The sequence below is a fragment of the Phascolarctos cinereus genome, unplaced genomic scaffold, assembly GCF_003287225.1.
Source record: "Phascolarctos cinereus isolate Bilbo 61053 unplaced genomic scaffold, phaCin_HiC Scaffold_4;HRSCAF=312, whole genome shotgun sequence".
NCBI lineage: Eukaryota > Metazoa > Chordata > Mammalia > Diprotodontia > Phascolarctidae > Phascolarctos > Phascolarctos cinereus.
Genome location: NW_027555847.1, coordinates 203,372,374 through 203,400,058, shown reverse-complemented (window position 1 = coordinate 203,400,058; position 27,685 = coordinate 203,372,374). Strand labels below are relative to the sequence as shown.

At 36.9% G+C, this 27,685-nt stretch overlaps 1 protein-coding gene across 1 annotated transcript in view; it reads left to right on the top strand.

Annotated features, from left to right (window-relative positions):
- KIAA1958 (KIAA1958 ortholog) overlaps positions 1–27,685 on the top strand; it is a 225,064-nt gene that overhangs the window by 183,157 nt on the left and 14,222 nt on the right. The window contains exon 4 of the mRNA XM_020972445.2: positions 27,160–27,332. Coding sequence (XP_020828104.1) covers positions 27,160–27,332 — 173 coding nt within the window. The remainder of the gene's footprint in view (positions 1–27,159; positions 27,333–27,685) is intronic.

The window sequence follows — 27,685 nt, the reverse complement described above, 5'->3', positions numbered from 1 at the left end:
TCTGCATTCATAAACCACAGTTTGTTCAAGGCTGACCCATTTTAAATGGGTTACCTCTAAAATAAAAGGAAATATTCCTATGAAAGCACTTAAAAACTCATGTAATTGTGCATTTATATTTGCATGTTCACAACGCTGATTTAGCCTAATCATCTTATGTGGGTTCGTGTTGTAGTTTTTGTGGCATGTTATGTTTATCCTGATGAATAAATAAATCTTGCAAATGACAAGCGAACCCAGATGCATTGCAAGAAAAGTCCTATTTATGATGTTCATTGAGGTGCTAAATGAACCAAACAAAAAAAAATCCATCCTGGCTAATCTTGTCATAATTTAAATTTGTTCAATTGCATCAAAACTTCGATTTAAAATATCACTTTTTTTTTAACTTAAGAGGACTATAAAGAACCTTTCAAATGGTATTAGTGAAGTCACACCAAGTGGGAACATTGCTGCCTTGAGTAAAAAGTCTCCTTTCTAGCAAAGGAGTTGGGAGGAACACAGTTTAATTATAAGCTGTTCAGTTCTGGAAAAGGCTTCTTATTTCCTATTATCTTGAGGTTTCTATCCTAATACTGTAGAAGAAAACCTTTACATTGTAAAATACTGCTGAAAGATACAGTTCAGAAGATTTGTAATTTAAATCATTTTTAAAGAACTGTGTTTGTTCCATGACAGAGGTATGTTCAATAACCATCAACAACCATGTATGTCTTAGCTAAATCAAATTCATCACACAAGGGATTTTTTTAATGTATTATATTTGCTACTCAGCTCTACCATTCAACTTTCTTAAAGCCAATTTAAAGAAGATTCACATCAAACCAAATACCAGTTTATCTTCTGGGTTCTGAAAAATTAGCATAGAAAACACTGGTATATGTTCACACACAAAGGTAATCATTTCAAATGCTAAATATTTTTCTACACTAATGTCTTCCATAGCCTTTTATTTGAAAGGTTATTCCACCCATAATGAAATGGGCTTTTTTAGTACTATCATGAGATATGGTGATCACTACTAAATTATAGCAGACAATCCCATAGTACAAACAGTGCCCCCAAAGCTACATGCTTGTAAAGTTTACATTCTCAGTTCAAAAAGTAAAGTGTCGTACTCTGTGTCCACTCACATGAATGTTATTTTCACGTTGGCACAAATAGAGAGACCTGCTTTTATTTGACTACATAACATTCTATGTGCACATTTGCAAGTATTTGAATAGAATATCCATGTGTTTAATTCCTATACTTTCATCTTGTGTTTATTTGAAGAACTTCATATTGAAAAACCTGAACACATGGATTCTAGTGTGTAGATTTTAAGAAATCATTTGGTAATGAGAAAAGGAAATTTTTATGTTCTGTATATGTCCTGAGAAGTCTTCAAATGTCTAATTTGGTCATTTGACTCCATATTTATGTTTCAGGTTGCATTTCTCATACTTTCTAATTCAGGATATGACTTCAAAAAGAGTTTAATTCAACAAACCAGACTAAATTATGTTGAATCACATTTTGGGGACTTGCTTAAATTTTTCTACAGGTGAATAACCAAACTTTTAAGAATTATTAAAAATCAATTGTTGTTTTGGCATTGAAGGATTTTCCTAATATTTAAAACTGTTTAAAAATGGAGTACATCACCTCCTGAATTTAAGTAGAGGCTAGATGATCAGGGAAATTGTAGAATGGATTCCTTATTAATACTACAAGGAGGGTCTTATACTAGGTGGACCTTTAAGGTCCCTTTCAACCTTAAGATTTTCTATGATTCCACGAATCATAGAGTAGCCTTTGGTAATCATGTTACAAGGCACATGATACACTAGTCTATCTAAAATGCCATTAGTTTGTGTATTGTTATGAATGAACTGTATTTTATGCAGTTCTTTAATGAGATGCATAAATTATATCTGAGATACACTCACAAAAATAGAATTTGTTGCTACTAATTTAATATGAAATAGTAAAGATTTATGTTACTTTGTTTTGACTATTTTTTAAATGGGCCCTTTTATATAGATTTATTTTTATATTTTTCTTTGCTATTTTGATCAACATGTGGAGAATTCTCCGGAGAAATATTTGTATGAATAATTACATTTGGCATCTCAAGAAGACCCTTCTTCAGGCATCCACATTTACCTTCATTTAACATGAAGAAAGGTGATGGTTTTTTTCCCCCATATTCAGGTAGCCAAATAATTCATGAAGTAAAATACTATTCCATTGCTGTGTGTGCTAATGATGTGCTTACTATACTCATTACCAAATTATGTCAGTGTCAAGTTCAATTCATGTACAACTGTTACTTACCCGAGGTCAAAGTTGTTCAAATGACCAATAGTAGAGGATGATTGAGATCTTATGGGAAAGCGCTTAAACCCATTACCCCAAATAAATAGCATTCCAGATGCCAAATACCTAAAGAAAAGTAGTCACATCTTTATTGTATCATTCCTGGGGAGCTTAGGTTGGCAGAGAAACAGTGTTACATCTAACTTTAGGTAAGAAATTCAGTTTTTCAACATCCTCTAGCACTGCGAAATAAGTCTCATTTAATGCTGCATTATCCATTTTCCCATGGAATAGGGGAATGCTAAATTTACCATACTTTACCCATCCATCCCTGCCACTTTCTTAGCAAAGGGAGTTAATGAGGAAAGGTGACAGCATTCAGTTTTGCAGCTATTCAGTTGCCTGAGCCATAAGTATTCTAATTCAAATACTTGTGAAATATATTAGGCCTGTTTAGAGGAGAGTACCATTTTTTGGTTAATTTTCTTAATATTACTGTGTGGTCTACTTAAGAGAAGTCTGACGAAATCCTGGTAAATATCAGGTCAATTATATTTTCAGGAAATTGTGTATTAGCCAAAATTCCCATAGACTATTCTAACATAGACAGTAATGTTACTTAGCCTATAGGTGTAATGCAATTAAATTACTGTGGTGAAGCTTTTTCCCTTTCATTTCTTTGGGGGAGAGGGGCAAAGAGAAGGGCTCCAAACTGATGTTTTCATTGGCCCATCCATGCTGATTAACAATGTCTGCAATATCTCTTTAGACAATTCCTAGGGTCACTGAGAAGTTAAGTGATTTGCCTTTGGTCACATGGCTATTAAATAGCAGAGGCGGGTCTCAAACCTAAGTATCCCTTATTCCAAAGACATGAATAATGGCTAGCATTTATATAGTGCTTTAAAGTTTTTGCAAAGCACTTTACATATATTATCTCATTTCATCCTCACAATAACCCCAGAAGGTAGGTGCTATTATTATCCCCATTTTACAGATGAAGAAACTAAGGCATACAGGGTCAAGTGATTTGCCCAGGGTCATACAGCTGGTAAGTTAGTGTCTGAGACCCCATTTGAACTCATCTTCCTGACTCCAGATGCAAGGCTCTATCTATTGTACCACTTAGCTGCCTCTATTCTCTCTACCATTCTTCTTCTCCAACATAAACTTATGAAGTCAAATTAAATCAGCAAAATATTTATTGAACATTGCTAGACTCAGTGAGGTATTCAAAGAAGAAAGATTAAGACAGTGTTCCTGCCCTCAAATAGTTACAACAGTTAATTTGTATTTGAGAGAATAATATATGCATATGCCAAAACAAAGTGTTTTATCTAATTTGACATTGTTTATGCACATTAACTCATTAAAAATTCATTGCATAATTTGTTCATTTGTGGAAGACACTATGATACTACTGCCTCAGCCAGGAATTTGACTTCCTTTTACTCTTATTCCAATGAATAAATCACACACATGATAAGCAAACTAAGAAATACATAATTAGACCACTAGGGGGGAGGGAGGATGTCTTATTATTTCTTAAATATCTAGATATCATATCACCACCTCTTTTATGTGCACATATTCATTACACCCTACAGACATACGAATATTGCTGGCTGTCCTTTTCTGAGAGTGGACTGCTAGGGAGTCAATAAACCAGGAAAGAGACTATCCTCATTCCTAATGCCAGGGAGAAAGGTCCCCAAAGCAAATAAAATTGGCAACATTCTTTAACTTGATATACAATCCAGATCATTGATCCCCTGATTCTAGATCCAACATCTTCAAGATGACTTGTCCAGTTTGTTAGCAAATCGAAGTTGCTGTAATTTCATGCTCCAGTAATATGGAGACTTTTTAAAGAAATGAGAATGAGAACTGAGATGGGGGAGAAACCTCTTATCAGAAATACACATCGCAGGGACTGCTAGGTGGCAGAGTGGATAAAGCGCTGGCCCTGGAGTCAGGAGGACCTGAATTCAAATCTAGCCTCAGATACTTACTAGCTGTGAGTCTGCAGATATGTCACTTGACCCTGATTGCCAAAAGAAAGAAATACATACTGGTAAGTATCCTGCTTTTAAATCTTTGGGGCAGATATGCTAGTTTACCAATTAGTAGACCAAACTGCCCTCTCGGTTACTTTTTTCAAAATTATTTATTTTATTCTGAACTTAACTCACTTTTTGAGCCAGTGCCTCCATTGCTTCTCTTTGAAGGCATGTATCCAGAAAGGTCTTGGAGGAGTATAGACCTAGAGTTACAAGGGATGTTAGAGGCCAAGTAGTTGATGTCCTTCGCTTTACAGATGAAGAAACAGAGATTGAGAAGTTAGGTGACCAACCCAAGGTCACCTAGTTGACCAAGTGAGTCATATCTGGACTCAAACCCAGACTGTCTGACTCCAAATCCAAGCGCTGTTTCTACTGCACCATACTGCTTCTCTGGAGCACTTCTCTGGTTCACAGGCACTTTTAAAAGACTTAGGTGCACACATACCCCGCTGCGTATCAGTGTGTTTGCATATTAAGTAGCTATATAGAGCATCCCAAAAGTCTTAGAGCAATTTTAAGACTTTAGAGCTGCCCATTAAGACTTTTGGACAGCCAGCATGTTTAATTTCCATTTGTTCACTTTTTTTCTTTACCTCAAATTGAGCCTAAAATTCAATTTCAGCTAATTAGTTCACAAATGAGTCTTAGATCTTTGTATTGGAAGGGTGTTTTTGTACTTATACTTTTTTTTCCCCTCTGTCTTCAGAGGATCCCAAAGGAGACCTCAGATTCCTTTTAAAAACAATTAACAACCAAACAAAACCATATGCTTATTTATTTCTTCCAAATTCGCCTCAAATGTTAAGCATATTTCATTTAGTCTCTGATTGAAAGGATTGCCTTCCCGAGAAAAGAGGAAATTTCTGAGTATTGCAGTCATGACTGATTCCATGGAGGAGAGTCAGTTACTATCTTAGCCCTCAATCCCTCTTCTCTCTCTTGCCTTGATCTTGTCTACAAAAGGTAAGAACTGATCTGAAAATTCCCCTTATTCTTTGTTACTAGAAAAGCAACTAGATTTCCAGTGTAGAGAGAGGGGCTACTTCTTATACCCTCTCCTGTTAGTATTATTTTGTTGATATTGTACCCCACCCAGGTGAACATGAATATGGATATAAATATCAGATTTTATAGGCTGCTTAACTTAGATTCTACAATACCTCATGACAAAAATCCCAGAATGATTTGCCAGAAGTTCTCACAATCTCAGCTTTGCAAAGATAGAATCATAGTTATTACGGAAAAAAAAACTTTCTGTCACCACTATGGTATGCTACCATTGAACATAAAATGTTATCTAAAAAAATTTTTTTTGTTTATTTTTAGTTCCAAATTCTCTCCGTCCCTTCACCCCTCCCTCACCCATTGAGAAGGAAAGAAATATGATACTCATTATAAATATGAAGTTATGCAAAACATTTCCACATTAGCTGTGTTGCAAAAAAAAGCAAGAAAAAAGTGAAAAAAAGACATAGAATTTTAAAGTGAAGATGCCTTTAATAACTGCTTCCCATGTACATTTCCCTGTGGGAAAAGAAGGAAAAATGCTTTCTTTAGACTTAGCTCATCTGCAGATAGGCTTGTGAGACCTGCCCAAGTGCAGAGAAAAACTCCATTCAACATATTTTTCTAATTTAATTTTAAAATGTTTGAATAAATTTTTTTAAAAATTTGAGAAAATTTAGAAATGTAACCTAAGAGTCTTTTGCTCTCTACATGTCTACAAATTCTACAAACATGTTCGTTTTCTAATTATTGTTCAATAAAATCTATTTTTACAAGTTTAGTTCATTGCTTTTTAAACCCTAAATCTACTTAGCCAGGTTGCATCAGCCGGTTTACAAATGAACCAGTTTCTGCAGGTGGACTTTAACATTGTGTAATGCTCACTTGATACAAATCTTGGATCCTTTTGAAATTGGATGGGCATGTAACTGCACATTATCTAAATGCCATCCTTCTATGTCACATTTATAACAACCACCTTACTTTTGATGACTGTGGAAAATACACTTTTTCTCAAGCTCTCGGATTTGGATAGAGGTGGAACAGGTGCTGTGATTTTATTGGTATAGGGAGCTCTTGGTGAGACACTTCCTCTAACATGCAGGTCAGCACTTTCTCTGCCATTTATAATCTCAGACAATTGCCTAAAGCCCTGAGAGGGCAAGTGATATAATGCAAACATGAAACCACAAGTAACTGTATAAATCCTGGTAACAGATGATGAAATTAAAAAGAGCTTTTTCATTAGCCTGAAAGCCTAACTCCTGAAAACATCAACATCAGAAATTAATTTGGTATTCACAGTATCTAGTTATGAGCTATATTTTAGGTCATAACAATCCTTTATTATACTAGTGATGGTTTTGTAAGCATTTTGTTTTCATCGGAGTCTGAGATCATTTTCTTAAGTCTAGCCTTTCAAGCCCTGTTTCCATAACTGGAAAACTGTTAAGCTGAATCAACACGGAGAGGGGGGAAAAATAAAGAATATGAACTGATGTTAAGAGAAATCTATAGTAAAATAATTTAGAGATGGAAAATAGTGTTTGTTTCCCTTTCATAAACCTCATATTCATCACCTGTAATCAAGCTTAAATATAGGAATTTACTTAGATTTTGATCTCACAGACAGCGTTTCGCCAGTTCATGATTGAGGAATGATGGGGGAAAATTTTTTTTTAAAACCTTTAACTGGCCCATTTGTTCTGTACCAGGCTTTTCACATTCTTTGTTTTACCTTGGCATCAGAAATTACATTTTACATTACTCTTTCATTTAACTTTGAGTTTTAAAAAGCAATTAGCCTAGTTTATGTTAGGTCATTTATAAGTAGAGTGAGGAAATCACCAGCCAAGTTAAATCTTAATCATTTGCACATTTTATTTTTTGTTGTTTTTAATTTTTTTTTTCTTTCTTTAAATCTTAAATTTTGCAAATTAGGCTCCTTAGCATTGTTGTTCTAGAAAACTTAAATTCGGGGGGAACAGTTGCTTGTTCACACCAGACTTTCTAGTTACTGATTTGTACTACCTGAAAAGACAGTAATATTGCTGATAGTAGATGTCTCAGTGTCACATGAAGATTAACTTTGTCTAATTGGATTTTTTATAATTGTACCACCCTTAAAATTACAGTCCAACTTTTAAAATAGTAGTTATTAAATTCACTTTAATAAGTCATATGTTTTTTGAATTATTGCCATAAACCATTGCAATTTCTATGCATTGTGTAAAGTTGAGTGATGTCACTCTGGAGATTTCTGTATGTGTCTGTAGGCATTCTATGTTTATGTTGATGGTGTTTGTGTAGAAGTGTTCATTATTGCTGCTATAATCACTTATTGTAGTTGAACTGAAAAACTGTGCTAAGAGGCTGTGCCAATTAACAATAGTACATATGACTTCCTAAACAGTATGTTTTGAGCCAGTACTTAGTGCCTTCTGCAGAAGGAAACACTGTGGTAAGCAGGCGGTGCCAAACTTCAAATATCCTGTTGTTCCACAGTAATGAGCCCATGTTACGTCAAAGGGTTTTGAACAATTTTCCCTCTCATCTTTTCCATGTTTTTCTCAATATTTTCAAAGGGAAAAGAGTGCAAAAAAAATTCTTCTAAACTCTTTAAAAAAAGCTTTTCTTCTCAGTCTTGTTTTCTTATCATAGTTTAACACTTTGTACAAGGAAATTGATCCAGTTTATGAAAGCAATGTATTGTTTCTTGGACCTCGATTATTGAGGTTGAATGATCTAGCTGAATATTTTAAGGTGCATATATCATTGCTAGATTGTCATTCCTTTATTGTAATTTAAGAAGATCTAATGAATTTTGTTTTAGTTACAAAATATTTATGATTTTAGTTAGAAAGCATTCTTGAAGTATTGGAGCTCTCAAAAGTGAGAGATTCTCATTCAGTCTTGTTCTCGATTCCACCCTGGGTTCCATTATGACTCCTAGAACCCAACTTTGTTGAGCAGTTTCAGACAGATGCTGAACCGGAGATGGGGCAGTTGAAATTCATCAGTTTTCATTCTGATACATTTGATACCAATTAAAAATGGGTCAAAATTCTTGTTATGCATAGGCTTTCAAAATTTTTTTATTTTAATGAAAAAACATTCTGTAGTCAAGTCTGATCATTACAAAAAGGTATTTAGATTGGAAGGAACTGATTCCTCCTTAAAAATAGACACCAGAACACAAGAAAAATCTCCCTTATGCTTGTTCATCAATAACAATTTATGTAGCACTTTAAGGCTTGAAAAAGAGCTTTACAAATATCTTATTTTATCCTCATAGCAATCCTGTGGGGTAGGTGCTATTATTATCCCCATTTTACAGGTGAGGAAACTGAGGTGAACAGGTTAGGTGACTTTTTTAAAGGTCACACAGCTACTCTCTGAAGCAGGATTTAAATTCAGGTTTTCCTGACCCCCAATACAGCACAATATCCACCATATCCGCCATAGGGCCTCAAAGGAGTTTTAGCAGCAAGTTTCCTTTAAGAAAGGTCTGATATCAAGAAAATGATAATGGTTTTGATCTATCAGAGCCCTTGGTTGTGCCCTGTGCTAGCCACTTGTCAGCAGCTGTACTATGTATAGGGATTTTGCTACTGACATTGTTGCTTTGGTTCCTAGTATACTAAAACTAGTTTTATCAAGATGGAGGATGGAGAAGGAGCCAAAATCCAATTATGAATTTTTTTCTCCCAAGGATGCTGCCAACATTTAATACTCAGTGAGGCAGATAAAGCATCAAATACAACAATAGAAATTATTTCAGTAATATTTCTTATGGCCATTGGCCTTAGCGTCAGATAAAAACAGTTCATTTATTTTTGCAGTTGGGTGCTTCAAGCAAAATGTTTCTTCAGAGATTCTTTGTCCCTAGAATTCCTTTGTTTTACGGTCTACTAAATACCAGGTTTTTGGTCCAAACTAGCCCAATAAAACATTATTCTTGCAGTAGATAGGATTTACCAAGAAGCTCGTTATTAGAATATTTCGTGCCTCCCTTCCTCTTTGATTTACTATACGTTTAATATGTGTGCCCACAGCCCTTTTCTTCCACAGACTGGAAGTAAGTGTTAAACAAATTTCATATGTATGTATGTATGTGTGTGTGTGTGTGTGTGTATGCATGTGTGTATCTGTATATATAATATACTTTTACATACATATTATACAACCATATGTACATGTGTATATACACATATTTCTAATTTTATGTGTGTGCACACACTTGTATGTAACATGCATATACATACATATAAGCATACATATATGTATGTGTGTGTATACATGTGAATATATATATATATATAAACACATAAATACCACTGTGCACCATTTGATTCCCAGGTCTTGATTCACATTCAGAGATCTACACCTCTGTTTTTCACTGCTGAAGCTAGGCATAGATTTGTCAAATTAGCTCCATAGTGAGCTCATGTCATTTTTATCCCATGAATTATAAACTGAAAATGTGTTTGTTAACTCATAAGATCCTGAATCCTAATGGCAGGAAACATATCGCAATATTCCAAATGTCGCCGGATCCACACGTTTACTATTTTCATTGATCTTAGTGTCCAGCATTAACACTGCAATAAAATGACTATTACATCTAACTTAATGTGAGGGCTTCCTTTTGGGGGGTAGGGGGTGGGGGATCAGTTGTCAGCATGACTTCAAGACCCCATTGTATTTTTATGGTCTTTCAACCTTCAAAATTTAGCCAGGAAAAGTCTAAGATGATATTAATTAAATCAATATAATTTTAAAAGAGGCATCCATTAAATGTCCAGCATGTTAGGGATAGGGACTAGACCTGTCATTTCATGAGGAAGCTCCCACTATCAATGTAGTTGCAATGTCTGCAACTTAAGAGTCTCAAAGATGTGCCTAGAACAGAGGTATCAAACTCCTGGCCCCCCCAAAACTCCAGAGTCTGGTGTGAACCAGTTAAAAATGTAATTTGGAAATGTTTAACAAAATAAATTAAAAATACCACTCAACATAGGTAATGTTAATTTGTGGTTTCCTAATTCAATTTTCGGCCTTCAGGGATCTGTTTCTATTTGAGTTTGACACCGCTGGTCTGGAATACTGAGAGTGAAGTGGCAGGCCAACTCACCCAGTGGTGTATGAGAGGTAACACTTGAACCTAGGTCAGCCTGGTTTGGAGGCTGGCTTCCTATCCAATAGGCCACACTGCCTCTCTTACAGCAGTTTACTAGTCATAATTTTCCATTGAATCTTAATGAAAAAGTGCTGATTTTTAAAATACTTTGTTATTTTTTCTATGAGCAGGCATTTACTTGTCTCCCTCTGGGAAATTTATTCAACTATCTGGGTAAAGGTCAAGCTGCTTTTTAGTGATTTAATGGAGTCAAGGTGAGACACACACATACACACACACACACACACACACACACACACTCACACACACAGAGAAACATTATGTTATATAGTCTGTGCCTGTTTCACTTCCATTTTTTTAAAGTAATTTTTTGGGGGGAAATGCTGCTATGATTACTGTACGTGAAGGAAACATGAGAACAACAGAACTAAAATGGAGAAGTTGAAAGCACGAGGTTAAGTATAATAAAAGATATTGCTGTGTCACTTTTATTTCATTAATCTGTCAGTTGATTTTTATTTTTGGATCATCTGACTAAAGTTTTTGGTGTTGCTTAAGGTATATCATTAGATTCGTTTTCATTTTGCTGTTCACATCCCTTTTACGTTGCAAATGTTTTTTATCTTTGGTTATGTTAGCATGTTGTTAGCACTTCCTCATATCTGTGGGTGTGTATATGTGTATTTTTAATAAAAGTTTTGCTGCACAATTGTTTGACTTCAATGTATGTATATTTGCTACTAATGTAATGTGAGTTTCTATTGTTTTTAGATATTTGTATTAGTACAGCCTTAAACTTCTTGAATTAAGAAAATCATTGAAAAAACAATCAGCTGAGAAAGTCATTGTCTCTGTGATAAGTGCATGCATTATTCACAGTATTTTGTCTGTATTTAGGTATAATGACCAGTCCTCATTTATTTAATAAATAACTTCCTGCAAAATTGGCTGAGTTTTGTAATCACATTTGAAAGTTTTGAAAAACAGGTTAAATGACGTTTTGAAAGAGTACACTCTTTACATGGAAACCCTCAGAACAAAGAAAATCTACATTGATAGAAAAGGTCAGTTAACTAAGCAAAGTGAACACAGTTCTGTATGGTAACCCTAGTAAGCATTGAGCTTAACCTCCTCCACTCCAATTCCCACCCCACCACCACCAACCACCATCAAATTTTAGGTCTAATCACTTAGCCTCCTAGACTGGGATGGGTCACTGGGGTCTCATGTAAAAGAAAATTGACTTGATGGACTATGCCATTTTTAGGGGTAGGGAAGGGCTGGAATAGCAACTCCTACTAGAATTAACTGATAATCTGTTTACTCCAAACACCAGATCCAGGAAAACTCCCATATAATAGAAAGGGCTGAAGTGGGCAAGAGCCTAAGTGTGTTTGATAGCTTCTCAGTTACTTTGCCAAATATCTGTATGACCCTTCTTTCCAAGCCTTAGGAATCCATGATTTTCAATTCTAGGGTAAGACTATATCAGGGGTTAGACAGTCTTCTTTTTAGAGCTGTGTGGGACAGAGACCACTTACTCAAAAATAAAAACAAAGACTTAGATACCTTGAAAATAGAAAGGAGTTTATTGCTTTCTCATGAGAAAGGGTACCCTCTTAGTCACCATTTCAGGCCAGCACAGTACGAGTTTGGTACAGAAATCAAGGCTTATCTATACCCTAATGCAAGTTCCTCCTCCCTAATCCCCTTCCCCTTATCCCATTGGCTGGGCTTTCAGGGGGCGCAATCTTTTCACGGAAATCTAAAACAAAGGTAGTTACACAAGTTTGCCCAGAGACAAGAAAAGGCAGGAAGTTTGAAAGCAACAATCGAGAAATATTAACAAGAACCACTGATTCCCTGAGGATGCTTCACTTCTGAGAGATCATCTCTCACAGAGCGAACCTTTAGAAATGGCTACAGTTTTCCTTATCAAATGTATTTGGAAAATTTGTATCTGTTCTTTTGGGAGCCCAGAAATGGGGTTCCAAAGTAATTTTCATTATGTTGCAATATCAAGCCAGAAACCAGTTGTTTAATATTTTTATGTTTAATAATTATAATGCCAATTATTAAATTAATAAATATAATTATTAAAATTTTGTGTTTAATAATTCACATTGTATTAACAAAGAGAAGTATGTTTATCTTTTTAAAAAAATAGAGAACCTGATACTTTGTTCACAAGGAGTTATTTGCAAGTATATTCTCTGGTTTCTTCCAGTTCAGCAAATTAACACAGTTATTTATTTAATTATTTGTTTGTTTGTGCCCTTTTTGGTGAGACAATCAGGCTTAAGTGACTTCGCAGGGTCACACAGCTAGTAAGTGTCAAGTTTCAGAGGCTGGATTTGAACTCAGATCCTCCTGACTCAAGGCTGGAGCTCTATCCACTGAGCCACCTAGCTGCAACCCCCCCCCCAATTAACATATTTATTAAGAGGCTACTATTATTTGAAAGACTCTGTGTTGGGCAATCAGGACTGAAGGATGAAAAATGACAGCCCCTTCTGTCAATTAAGTCCCTACTGTTAAATTGTTACTTTTGGGCAGTTAACAAACATTTATTAATTACTTACTTTGTACTAGGAACTGTGCTAAGCTGGGGAAGAGGGAGCAAAAATACTACAATATACTTTATTAGTTTAAAAAGCTGTATTTTCTAGTTTTTAATTAACAGTCTATTTTTCTAAGTATAAAAACCATAATGTGCTTGTATTTTATCTTCATGATAATTTTATCCCTAATCATTCTATCAATCTAACAAAAATAATGATGTTACCTAAGTTAATTTCCAGACTTAGTGTTATACCAATCAAAATACCAACGGGCTACTTTGGATAGCACAATAACCCCCATTCTTTGTGAATCACCTCTGACAACGCAAGTGAAGTTCTAAGGCCTGGAGCCCCAAGGATGTTGTCTGGCTTGCCTGACCACACAGCTGGTGAGTGTCAGAGGCAATATTTGAATCCAAATTAGATCTTCCTGACTCCACACCCCAGCACTCCTTCCACAATTCCATTATTAAAGCAGGTAATGTTATTAATAAAATGAAAAGCTTCATATTCTTCAAGAGCTATCAGAAACAAATTGCCCTGGACATTCAAATTGTTTTATATTAAACATATGCCAAATATTTGATTTACCTAATTAAAAAGGGGTGCAGTTCATTTACTTTATGATGTTCAAATACTCATGGCTCAGAGATCTCATCAATTTGGGACTTCTCTCCAACCACACAAATTACAACCCATACATACACACTCATCCTGTATGATTGTCATATGTGTCCTCCCAAAAATTTTTAAAAGGGGGTCTATCCAACATGTTGGATGCCTTCTTTGCTTTCTCCCATAACTAGGAAGGAAGCTATGTGGCATGATAGATAGAGTGCCGGGCCTGGAGTCAGGGAGACCTGAGTTCAAATCTAGCCTCAGGCACTTACTAGCTATGGGACACTGAGCAAATCACTCTACCTCTGTCTGCCTCAGTTTTCTCAACTGTAAAATGGAAATAACAAGAGTATTTACCTCCCAGGGTTGTTGTGAGGATCAAATGAGACATTTGCAAAGCACTTAGCACAATGCCTGGAACCATAGTAGGCACTTAATACATGTTAATTTTCTTCCATCCTTCTATTTCAGTGCCACCCTATATATTTTAGGAAGGGAAAAGAAAGACAATAAACATTTATAAAGCACCTATTATGTGCTAGGCATTTTACAGATTTTATCTCACTTGATTCTCACAGTGACCCTGGGAGGTAGATGCTATTATTAACCCCATTTTACAGTTGAGGAAACTGAGGCAGACAGCGGTCACATAGCTAGTAAGTATCTGAGGCTAGATATAGGTTCAGAGCAGTTAAATGATTTGCCCAAAGTCATACCTATGAACCTATATGCTTATCTATAAACTAGAGCTAATAATACCTCCAGTACTTAACTGGGTTGTTGTAGGAAACACATTTATAAATGTAGATGATTACTATAAATCAGGAGTGGGGAACCTGCAGCCTTGAAGTGTGTATATAGATATATGTATGTGTGTGTATGTGTGTGTATATATATATGTATATATATATATATATATACATATATATATACATATATATATACACACACACACTATATTTTCATCTGATATTACTAATCTCAGTAATGAGTGCAGATAAATATATATATACATAGATATCACTAGATTAAACATATTTTTATATAGCTAATGTGTATACATATATTAATAGCTGGTATGTATGTATACATGTATATATATGTAGGTATAAAGCTAGCATTTACATAACATTTTAAGGTTTGCAGAGTGCTTTACAAATATGACCTTATTTTATTCTCAAAACAACCTTGAGAGGCAAGTGATATTATTCTCCCCATTTTACAGATGAAGAAACAGAGGTAGACAGTCAAGTGGCTTGCTCATCTAGTAAGTGTCTGAGGCAGGAATCATCTTCCTGACTCCAGGTCCAACATTCTTTCCACTGCTCCTCCTGGCTGTGTAGTTATCATATTAAAATATGCAACAGCAATAATATTTTACTATGAATGAACTAAATTGTCAAAAGCATATTTCTTGAAAATTATTTGGTAGAAATACTTTTAACCTCATTTCTTTGGTTAGTAAGGCAGCTACTATTTGTTTTATTTTAGTATATGTGATTTGGGTGCAGTTAATGAGCCCTATCAAGCAGTAGCCTGACAACATACTCATTGACTTAATACTTTGGTTGGCATTGAAATTGTCAGATTTTCTTTACTCCCTTTAGATTAGGATGTTGTTATTGAAATGTACCCAAAGGGCTGCTCATCTTGTAGCTCAAATGACCATCTTTCCTACTCATAAATTAGTAAAAACTGTGGTTTTATATTTTCATTGTCAGTAAAGGGAAATTTCACTTCCTAATTATGGCTTAATCCATTACCAGAATGAAAGCTCAGCAAACAGGGTCAAATTACATACTTTTAATGTTTGTTGGGGGGTATTTGCAGTAAACCAAAGGCAGTGAATGGATGCCTGGATAAATTCATAACTGTTTTTCCATCCTACTGCCTTAAGTTTGCAAGGTTTCAATCAGGATCATACTTGAAATTCCATGCCATGAGACATTAATCGAGTCCATTTCCAAGATGGCACTACATACAGTTTCAGAGCTGCACCACGAATGGGTTATGAAGTGATTGGAGTATAGCTAAATAAAGTCATGTAGAAAGCTTAAATCACATAAAGTTTGTGCTGACATGACCTAATTTTGGCCAAAGTGCCTTTTTGCAATGAGTTTCTGAAACTAGTTCATTGTGGAAATAGAAACTTAGTATATAATTACAAGGACAGACATGCTCTCATATTGAATTCCTGGTCAATTCCAATCTCTGACCATTTCCAGGTAGATAATAGATTTGAAATTATAAACCAAAGAATTGAGTAAATGTCAGAAATTTGAAAGATGTACTACATTGATCTTTATAGATTGATCTTGTTATCTTTAAATATTATTTACCTACATAACTGAACCATCACACTGTCATCATATTTTTATTTTTATTTCATTATTGTGACTTTTTCATTTTACAAATGTCATTATTTTTAATTCTGTAGGAGTGATTCATTGTCATGACTTAATAGGGCCTGACCCAACATTTCAAGGTATGGCAAATCACTATCTAAAGTGAATTAGGGTCTTCGATCAGTTAGTTAATTGCTAAATCATTTAGATATCCTTGCCTTTGCCATTACCTCATACTCTACAAAAACCCCAAGAAACAACCCTAGCCACAGAACACTGACTTCTTTGTTGGGGGAGGGGGTTGTAGATTTCAGAGCTGGGAAGGACCTCAGGGAACACTTAGTTCAACCTCCCCTCATTTTACACGTAAGAAAACTGTAAGGAACGGAACTAGGGTTTGGAGTGAGGTGTTCCTACTCCATATTCAGTGTTCTATGGCCAGCCATTGCTAAAAAGACATGAAATATTAGTCGGGGGAAAATATTAGCCAGTAGTTATTTAGGGTATTAAAAAGTTTCATTTTTATGCTGCGCAGGGTGATAAATTACCTAGGTTATTTGGACTCTCTTCCATTTGTTCCCTAATTCTCTCAACTCTTCCCCCCAAAGAGAAATTAATCCTAGAAAGTCAAGTTCAGTTTGAGCCTCAAATGGTGCCTCAGTGGCCTGTGAAGAGTATTTAATGTCCCTCCCACATCCCTCAGGTACTGGGGAGAATTTGACACCTTTGAGGCACACGTGTCAGGACTAAGTCCTGGTATGGCAAGTGGTTTTTATCACTTAGTGACTTTATTGAGTATGTTCTCTTTCCTATTAATCTTTTCTCTTCTTCCTCCATGTCCCCAGAAAAATAGGCAGGTAAGCAGTGCAGTAGATAAGAGTTCTAGGACTGGATTCTGGAAGTCCCAAGTTCAATTGGGGCTTCAGACACTAGCTATGTGACCCTGGGGTAATATAAAGTATAAAGGGAGACAATGACAAATAGGTCAACTTATAATTAGACCTGCTTTCTAATTGTAGGGAGGTACATTTATAGTATTTGCCCTCTCACTGTTCTCCTTTGTCTTCATGAGCTAACAGAAGACTCTTAACCTCAGTTTGCCTCAGTTTCCCCATCTGTAAAATAGGGATAATAATAGCACCTCCCTCTCAAGGTTGTGGTGAGGATCAAATGGGATAATTAAGCACTTAGCATGGTGCCTGGCCCTTATTACTCTTATTATCATAAACATATGTCTTTCCCACACTAAATTAGAGAAAGAAAAACAACAAATAACAACAACTAAAAAATGTGTTAAGTGCCTAATGTGTACAAGGCACTTGTAGGCACTTGCCTAGGAACTCAAATGCCAGAATCAGGAGTTTATACTTTATTTGGGAGGGAATAAGGAACCCACAGCTGTTTTTTATCTGATCAATAGAATCACTGGAACAGCAATAAAACTGAATCCACTCTTGTCTACTCAGCAGGCTTATTAGGAGGCCTCCCTGCCATAACTTACAACAATTGTTTTATCCCAGCATTCGTAGGTATTCTTCTGTTGCTGGTGGTCAGTTAATGAGCTTCAAGTCATTGTCAGTATTGCTTGCTTAGCTCTGGTCAACATTGGCTTGTTGATGAGCTAATGAAAGTGCTTAGCACAATGCCTAGGCATTATATAAATGCTTATTTCCTCCTCTTTCCTCCCCTCTCCTTGCTCTTTGAAATGGTCGTTTTTGAAACAGATACATCAACATAAATGATTTCATCAATATAGGGAATTCCTGATCTGGGAATTCTTTCCACGAATGCAAATCAGAACCCACCTCTAGCTAAGTCCTAGGGAGATGCTCAAGGTACCTAGAGGTTAAGTGCTTTGCCCAGGGTCAAACACATACTAAGTGTCAGAGGCAAGGATTTGCAATCAGATCTTAATTAATCCAAGTCCATTACTCTATCCCTTATGCCCCTCCCTTGTGTATCAATAACTCCTTTAGCAGTCTTGTGATGCCTATACTCCCTCTCAGAATGATGTTTTTAAATAAGTGAAGGAAAAGATAATTTTCTGTTAGAGGTTGGTGAAAATGAAAGGTCATTTTTCCTCCGTTGAAATCCCATGAAATCTATCTACAGACTCCAGATTAAAAGCCCCTGTTCTAGATCAATAAGATCTCATTATTTAAGTGAGTCAGTGAAAACAGAACAGTATAAAGGGAAACAATGCCAAATAGGTCAACCTATAATCAGACCTGCTATTGGAATTATAGGCAGGTACATTTGGAGTATTTGTCCTCTGCCTTTATGAACTACAGAAAAGGGGGGGAAATCCCAAGAAATTGAAATAGATTCTTATAAGTTTCCTCATTTCCCCTTACTCTTAGGATGGGCTATTCAGGAGAATGTGTTTGATTTCAGTATCTGCCTTTTGTGCTTCTTGGAAGGCTGGCATCCTGGAAGTCTTCCAAAACTGATAAGCAACTGGTAGGCATTCACAAACTGATGTGCTTTCAGGTGCTTCAACGAAAACCAAATGCCAAGTAAATTGTACTACAGACCATGGCGATGGCCCTCTATATACTGACTGGATTTCTCAGTGAAAAGGGCCTCATGTTGTACTTTCTGTTTGAGCCCAGAGTCCTTCAGGACTTTTAAGCCCTGAACAAAGGGTTTGCTGGAGCCAGCTCACACTTCTTAAATTCTCAGTAAGAGCATTTACACCTCCAAAACTGGCAAACTCTACAAATCATGGCTTGTTTTATTGTTTTGTTGATTTGTTAGATATAAAAAGTGATGGAGAAAATGTTGATACAGATTAAACTTAAAAGTGTGTCTCGAGTAATTTTTCTCTGCCAGAGAGCTGGATGTTAAACATTTACTAGCACAGAACATGTTTCCTCAATAATTCATTTCCCTTCACACCTTAGCAATATAGTATAAGGAAAACAGAGACAATTAAAATACTGAATAAATGAATTTGTATTTCTATAGGTTTGAGGCCAGAGCCTTACTGGGGCAAAAAGGTAAAAGAAGAAATTCAGACGTTTATTGTCCATTCCCTTCTCATTTTTATTTCATTCTAGAGTAAATCCTAGAGAGGCAATTTGATGGAGTAATGGCTAGGGCAATGGGCTTGGCATCAGGAAGACTTGAGTTCCAATCCTACATCAGAAACTTACTGGCTGTGTAAACTGTGTAAACTTGTCACTTAACCGCTCTGTGCCTCAGTTTCCCCATCTGTAAGATGAAGGGGGTGGACTCAGTAATGTCTAAGGTCCCTTCTAGGCTCAAAACTTATAAAACTATAATCCAATTGTCAAATTTCTTAGATACTATTTCTTATGAGCCTTTTATAAAAATGCTGTTGTTTTTTAAAAATTCTTTCAGGTCAATATTCTTACATAACTCAGAGCATCCTGCTGTTTCTTTATGTAGTTTGCAGCCCAAATTCCCCTAAGACTTTGGTCCAATGGTCCAGATACAATCCTGGGGGCTTACTTCAGAGGGTCATTCCTTCTTTCTATGGTTTCTTGCCTACTCTTGGAGTTACTCCAAAATTTATGAGTATATGTATAGTCTACCTTGTGTCTAGGTTTCCCTAGTAGTAGGTAACAAGGTCTCCAGGTACTGAACTAGTCATTTTCTTACCTTTTCTTCAGCTCAGTTTCCTACCCTGTAAACTGAAATATAGCACTTTCCTTATAACTACCCTCTGTGGTTGATTGTACAAATACACACCCATTTTATCATCCCTGGATTTGATCTCTTACTCACTTAATAATTGTTTATCCTTCATCAAGTCACTGTAGAAAATGAACTGCTTGAGGACAAGGATTCTTTTTTTTTATCCTCAGCATCCAACACAGTGCTTTGTATGCACTAGGCACTTAGTAGGGCAACTAGGTGGTGCAGTGGATAAAGCCAGGAGTCAGGAAGACCTGAGTTCAAATCCAGCTTCAGACACTTACTAGCTGTGTGACTCTGGGCAAGTCATTTAACCCTGTTTGCCTCAGTTACTCATTTGTAAAATAAGTTGGAAAAGGAAATGTCAAACCACTTCAGTATCTTTGTCAAGAAAGCCCCAAATAGAGACTGAAATGACTGAACAACAAGAATCACTTTGAATTGCCTTTTGAGTAAAATTGGATTTTTTATAGTTGAAGAAACCGAAGCTCAGAGAAATTCAGTGGAGTTCAGCAAACTGCTGGCTTCTGGGGTTCCAAAACAAAAATGAAATGCAATCTCTGTCCTCAAGTGGCTTACATTCAACTATGACTTTCCTCAGGTTATCTAACTACTAAGTTGCAGAGTCAGCACTCCAACTTTGGTCATAGATATCATTGAATTTCTCCTGGCATGCAAGGTCATTGATCACTATTGGCTCAGTTGAATTTTGAACATAAGTCTAATATACTCTAGGGAGAGGGAAAGAACATGTGACTTATTTGGTATGGGAAACTCCCAGATAAGGACATTCCCTCTACCAATTCAGGTCAATACTTTCTTTGCAAGGGCAGCTAGGTGACAGTGGATAGAGTGTTGGCCCTGAGGTCAGGAAAACATCTTCCTGAGTTCAAATTCAGCCTTAGCTGGATTTGACAGATGTGTGACCCTTTACCATTTTTGTCTCAATTTCCTCATTTGTAAAATGAGCTGGAGAAGAAAATGACAAACCACTCCAGTGTCTTTGCCAGGAAAACTCCAGATGGGGTCACAAAGAGTCAGATGTGACTGAACAACACTTTCTTTGCAACTTACTAATAGTTGTAAAAAGCACTTAAGAGGCTGAACTTGAACTCAGATCCTCCTGGCTCTGAGGCCAGCCCTTTGTCCACCACCCTACCTCTCCTATTACACTATGCTGCTTATTCATACAACAGAGCGATGTGCAACTTTACTATGATTTGGCACCAGAAGAATTTTTTGCCATGAACGATCAGACAAAAAGTTCACCAAAGATGGCCTTGTCTTCAAGGTAGAAGTAGCACATTTATTATATGTGTATGCAAAATAACAGTAACTGCCTCCCAGGGTTATTGTGAGAATCAAAAGAGATAATATTTATGAAGTCCTAGCACATAGTAGACACTATATAAATACATATTCCCTTCCCCCTTTTCCTCCTTGTAGCTAGAGTGATGGACTTGGTGTCCAGAAGACCTAGGTTCATATCTTGTCTTTGAGACTTGTTATTTGTCCTTTGTTTTGAAGAGGATCAATGACAACACAGGTGATGTCTTGACTTGAATGTGAACCGGATTTAAGTGAGGCAGAGTTGCACAAAGTTGTCAGCCTCACTCTCTCTTCCTGAGTTATCAAAATCCAGTGGCAGGACAAAAGTCAAGATGACTGATATGGCTTGGAATGCAGTGGATGACCTTGGCGTCTTTGGTGTCTGACCAAGCTCTAAGCGCTCCACATTACCTGCTTCAACTGCTTTTACGACAGAACAAATTGTTGTTATCTACCAATTCCACCAGGGGAAGTCTTCACATCCTTGGGGTAGATATCCCCCTAACCTCACCAGCAGGTTTGAGGCCTGTTGGTTACCCTCAACCTGATTTAGCCCATCTGCTGAGACAGCTTTACTGGGGTATGGTTACTGCACATGCTTCTTGGAGCCACAGGTGACATCTGGGTGAATTAATTGGACACCAAAGGTAGATGAGCAGCTCTGAAAAGGGCTCTGCAAGCCCTCATACCAGATGTGCTAATCCTCCCTAAATACCCCATACACCTCTCGATACTTATTAGATGTTTGACAGGAGGCATGTCATTTAACCTGTCTGAGGCTGTTTCCTCATTTATGAAATGTGGATTGTGCCCATGATACTTATCTCACAGAGTTCTTGTGAAGTTCAAATGAGAGCACAAAATTTTTCTTTCTTTATTTATTTTTTTGGTGAGGTGATCAGGGTTAAGTGACTTGCCCAAGGTCACACAGCTAGTAAGTCACAAGCATCTGAAGTGGAATTTGAACTCAGGTCCTCCTGAGTCCAGAGGCAGTGCTCTATCCATTGTGCCACCGAGCTGCCCTATAGCATGGTGTTTTTTCAAGCTTTGAGTTCTTTTCAGTTCCATTCAGCAAGCACTTACTAAGTATCTGCTATTTGTCAAGCATGTAGGAACTATAAAGTGAAAAGCAAAGCACTCCTTGCCTTCGAGGAATGAACTTCTACTGGTGAACTTCATGGAACAGATAAGTAAAAACAAGGTCATTTTAGGGGGCAGAGGGTAGGCAGAGTACTAACTGAAGAGATCAGGAAATGCCTGCTACAGGAGGGAACACTTTAGCTCAGCCTGGAAGAGAGGCAGAAAACCTGAGATGTAGATGGGAGGAGAGAGAACATTCCAGGCATGTGGGGAAAGCCCATACAAAAAACATGAAGGTGAGAGATAGAATATCAGGATGAGGGACAAGTCAGCTAGTTTGACTGGATTTGAGAGCACTTGAAGGGGAATAATGCAAAATAAATCTGGAAAGATAAGCGGGAGCCAGATTATGATGGTATGCTAAACAAGAGTTTACCTTTTAGCCTAGAAGCAACTGGGCCCATTAAAGCTTCTTGAACAGAAGATCATCAAGGTCAGACATTAGTTCTCCTGTTTTAGGAGGTTATGATATGAAGACTAGGTCTAAATGCAGGGAATATCCTTTTCAAATCAGACAGAACTCAGCCAAGTAGGACACTGGAAAAAGAGAGGGGCAGTTAAGACTTGGGACACCTCTATCCACTGCACCACCCAAAGCCTGGATACAATTTAATTAGGATTCATTTTAAATCAAATTGGAGCAACTTGTCTGGATTACTGTTATGAAGGTACCTACTCCTATTATTATAACTCACAAACCCCCACCAGTGTGCTTTCCATTAACAGTCAGACAGTGCATACAATCAGCTCAAAACAAAAGCATTTGCTAAGATGACATAGACAGAGCAGTCACTATAAAACATCCTTCCCCGAACCTAGGGTGTACTTTCCCACAAACGCATAGCATCAGTGAGAAGAGTGGTCAGAAACATAGAATGAACTGGTAGTAAAGCGCACCTATAGGGAAACGTGTGGTCGGGACAATTCATGACTCTGGTACTATAGGGCTCCATAGTCTTTCCACTATCATAATGTCTTCATGCCGCTGCTGTCTGTTGAGCGTGGCCTCTATGTTGCTCCACTGCTAGGCTGAGCTTGATGTTCCCAGGAAACGACATTTCTGATGGATAGTTTGCTCTACTGGACTCCCTGGATTTGTTTCTCTATGGTCAGTGCAATATTCAGTGGCCAGGGCTAGCTCTCTCTTAAGTCCCTTTGGGGAGGCAGCAAAAGCACTGACTTTAGAGTCATTGGACCTGAGTTCAAATTCTGCTTCTAATAGCTGCTATCTGTGTGACCTTGGGCAAGTCATTAACCTCCCTGGGCTTGAGTTTCTTCATCAGTTAAAATAAAGGGATTTACTAGATGACCTCTGAGGTTCCTTCCTGCTCTAGATCCTATGTTCTATAACCGGGTTATGGAAAACTGCTTCCAGCCTCAAGTGATTGTTGTTGTTCAGTTATTTTAGTCATGTCCGACTCTTTGTGACCCCATTTGGGGTTTTCTTGGCAAAGAAAACCATTTCTTTCATTTGCCACTTCCTTCTCCAGCTCATTTTACAGATGAGGAAACTGAGGCAAACAGAGTTGAGTGATTTGCCCAGGGTTCCACAGCTAGGTAAGTGTCTGAGGCCAGATTTGAATTCAAGAAGGTAAGTCTTCCTGACTTCTGGCCTAGACCTCTATCCACTACACCACTTACCTGCCCCAAACAATTATCTCTTGTTGTTTGCGTCTGTCTGGAGAGTGTCTCTCTGCTCCTTCAACTGTGACCAGATTCTCTGAACTCTCAGATGGAAATGTCTCTTCTGATCGAGTACTTCCTCTGCTAGATGTCATGGCAAAGAGGAAAGAAAATCTCCTTCCCTTATTGCCCAAGAAGTGAAGACCTGGATTCTTCCTTAGCTTCAAGTTGCTATTGCATTTGTGTCCAATTACAGAATTGAACTCCAGGGCTTAGTGATATAAAGCTCCCAGGGGTGTGGCCAATTTATTTGTTCAGACAAACATGTCACACCTTCTGACTCAATTATTCAGATATCTTGTAAAAAAAATCAGATAGCTTGTTACCACATCAACATTATACCATCTGTGACTATGAACTATGTAACCTCTTGAGAGTAGGGATCTTTTCATTCTTTGTAGTTGTCTCCAATGCCTAGGACCTAGCAGGCACTAATAAGTATTTTTCAGTGATTGGCTACATCAGTGTGGGTGGTGAGTGGTGGGGGTAATCGCAAATCCCCTACAATATAGTAACCATTTGTTTCATTTTAACCTGCCTTAAAAGGATTCTCTCTCCTATTATATAAATATAAATCATCTCCCTATTTTTTTCTGTGTGGGGACTTGTGTTTCTGTTCCCAAAGGAACAAAATGAAGAAGTTAAAAAATATCATAACAGGAAACCAGCCAAGGCAAGAACTGAGCTGAATAATCCTGGCTCTTGAAAACTGTAGAGATTATTCTGTATCTTAACAAAAATAATTCACATTTCTCCAGCACTTGGGAGTTTATGGAGCATTTTTTTCCTCACAAAAGCCCTGGGCGTGGGGTAGGGGTGGAGGGTGATACAAGGTAGAGGTGATGCAAAGATTGTTATGCCCTGTCTACAGGTGAGGAACTGTTCGCTCACTTCATCTCAAAGATGTAATTTTGTCCATACTCTTGGAAGGTGACATGCCCATCATTTTTTTAAAATGCCAGGATATTTTTTACATAGGTGGTTAAGAGCTCACTTTTTTCCTTTACCTAGTAATTCTTACCTTGCAGAGTGGTCTATGTTCACTTTTGCAAAAATCATGTTCTAATATTGATTTAGTCTCACCAACCAAGTCACCATGGTGAACCTCATGTGGAGATGTAAGGCAGTTATCTTTGTAATTTAGGAGGAAAAAATTGTACTTAAATGACCCAGATTTTTCAGACGATGTCAGAGTTATCCTCAAATTTAGTTCATTCTTTTTATCCCAAAAAGATTGACTGATTATAGCTGATATGTATATAGTCATGCATGGTCTCTTTTGAACCTCCTACATTCCCACTGAGTAGGTAATGCAGGTATTATTATGCCCACTTTATAGCTGAACAAAACTGAGATGTATAGAGGTTAAGTGATCTGCACATGGTCACACATATAGAAGTGAAAGATCTAGGACTGAAACCCCAGTTCTTTGGCTCTAAATCTAGTTTTCTTTCCTCTACAGTCTAGCTGTCCCAAAGCACTGAAGTCTACTGGGCACCATTAGTGTCAGGCCCTGTGGATAATACAAAAGAAGTGCCTATTACTACAACTACCACTGTGGATGTTATAAGCTTATTGAGGAGACAACATTAATGAGATAATCCACAGGCAAAATGAGTGCCTAGGTGGAGATAATGTATGCATCAGAACAAAGGGAAGGGCAGTTGTGAGATGGGTTTAGTCTAGGAAGGAGATGAGAGAGTTCTACCACTCAGGAGGGTCAGGGAGGGCTTGCTAGAGAAGATAGAACCTTAACTGATCTTCAAAGGTTTTACAAGGTGATGGTAAGGAGGCAGTGCAGTCCAGATGCTGGGGAGTCCTGTGTTAATATAGTGGTGGGGGATGGAATGCAAATTTGAGAGAATAACAAGTTAGCCAGCGTGGCCAGAAGTCCAAGCTTGTGAAGGAGGTTAATGTGAAATGTCTGAATGTGTATCTGGGACTAGTTTATGAAATGCTTTAATTGCTAAACTGAAAACTTTGTGTTTTGTCCTATTGTATTTCATACTCTATTATTCAAAGACTATAGTATTTCATGACTCACAGACATACATCACTGGAAGAATATGGGTGTTTAAAAGATAATGCTTTTTTCACCCAAGAGAAACAAAGAGATCATTGAAAGAGCTTTGCAGTTTCCCAAAGGAAATCCAACCCATTCTCCTATTCAATTCTGAGCCCACCTCATTGTCCATTTGCAGTATCAAAAATACAGATAACAATAGGTAAATTCTACAGGTTGTACATCCAGTTGTATTTTATAGTAGCCTTAGCTTTTCCTGTGTGAATGGTTAGGTCAAACCTCCTTGAGAGGTTGTGATTCTCATTTGGAGTCTTTGCAATATTTTTGATACAATCAGCACAGTGGCATCAGCAAACATCTAGAGCATCTCACTATTTGTAGGGAATCCCTTTTCAACTTGGACCTTGAGCTAGAGCTGCTTTATGGCAGTGGCAAACACCTTTGATAGGCATATGTCTCCAAGTAGAATGTATACTCTTTGAGGGCAGGGACTTGATAGATTTGATGTATTATGTTTACATAATATATATATGTATGTATATATAATATCACATATTTTACATGTAAACAAATATAAAATATATAAATAATATCTAATGCATTTATATGTTTATGTATCATTTTTGTCTATTATATGTGGGTAGATTTCATGTATTATATTTTATATATGTAATATGTAAAATATATTAATATATTTCACATGTTTATAAATTTATATTATATAAATAGTACATTCAAATATTATATATTTACATTATTTATAATTACATATATATTATTCCCAGAACCTAGCATAGTGAATGCAACAAAGTAAAGACTTAATGAATGCTTGTTCTTTTACTTCTGAAGACAATTGAAGAAATGAAACATTCTAACAATCTAGGTAAAGGTGCCACACCATCCAGTCTATGTGTTATATATTGTATGCTAATCAATATCAATACTCATTTGTGCCAGGCCTCAAAACAGAAGGGGTGAGGCTTCTAATTACATTTATTTAAAACTCATATTTTCTTTTTTCTAAGTGAAAGAATATGAAGGAATATGAAAGCTCATTTTATTAGCTAGTGTATGTTGCAAAATAGCTTCATCACTGGGACAACCTCAAGGTAACCTCAGAGAATCAAAGGATCTCATATTTTATTTTTCCAATTAGTGTTTGTTTAATAGGATTGTCATGTTTTTGAGTGACTTAGCATGTCAGAGTTCATGTAAGTGATTTCAAGACATCATATTCCATGAAAGGGGATGACAAATTATTTTTAATTCCTTTTTATTGGTTTTTTTATAGCATATTCTACTAAGCTCAACAAATTTCCTGTATTTAATTTTAATGATGAGCTGAAGGACCTCTGTATCAGTGCTGTGAGCCCAAACACAACAAAAGCTACACTCTATGCACTTAATGTATGGAGATATTGGTGTATGACAAAAGGACTTAAGGACTACATGGATATTACCAAGGTAAGGAGCTTGACAGTTCAATGTGTTCGTATGACACATGATGATTGAGTACTTTTTATGTACAAGGCACTTTGAGGGGATTCCCGCAATAGTTATGGTTATAGCCCTCTAAAAATTTGTAATCTTATAGGGGACATAAAACAGATGGCATATGGTTAATGTGATGTGACTGGTACAGATGAGTTCTACAGAAATTCAGAAGAGGTGAGATCAGTTTTGGCTGGACCAGTCAGGGAAGGCTTCATGGAGGATGTGAGACTTGAGTCGAGCTTCAAAATGCAGGTAGGGTTTCAACAGGTGGAGTTAGGTCATGGCATTCAAGGCAGAAGGAATGTTATAAGCAAAGTTGTAGA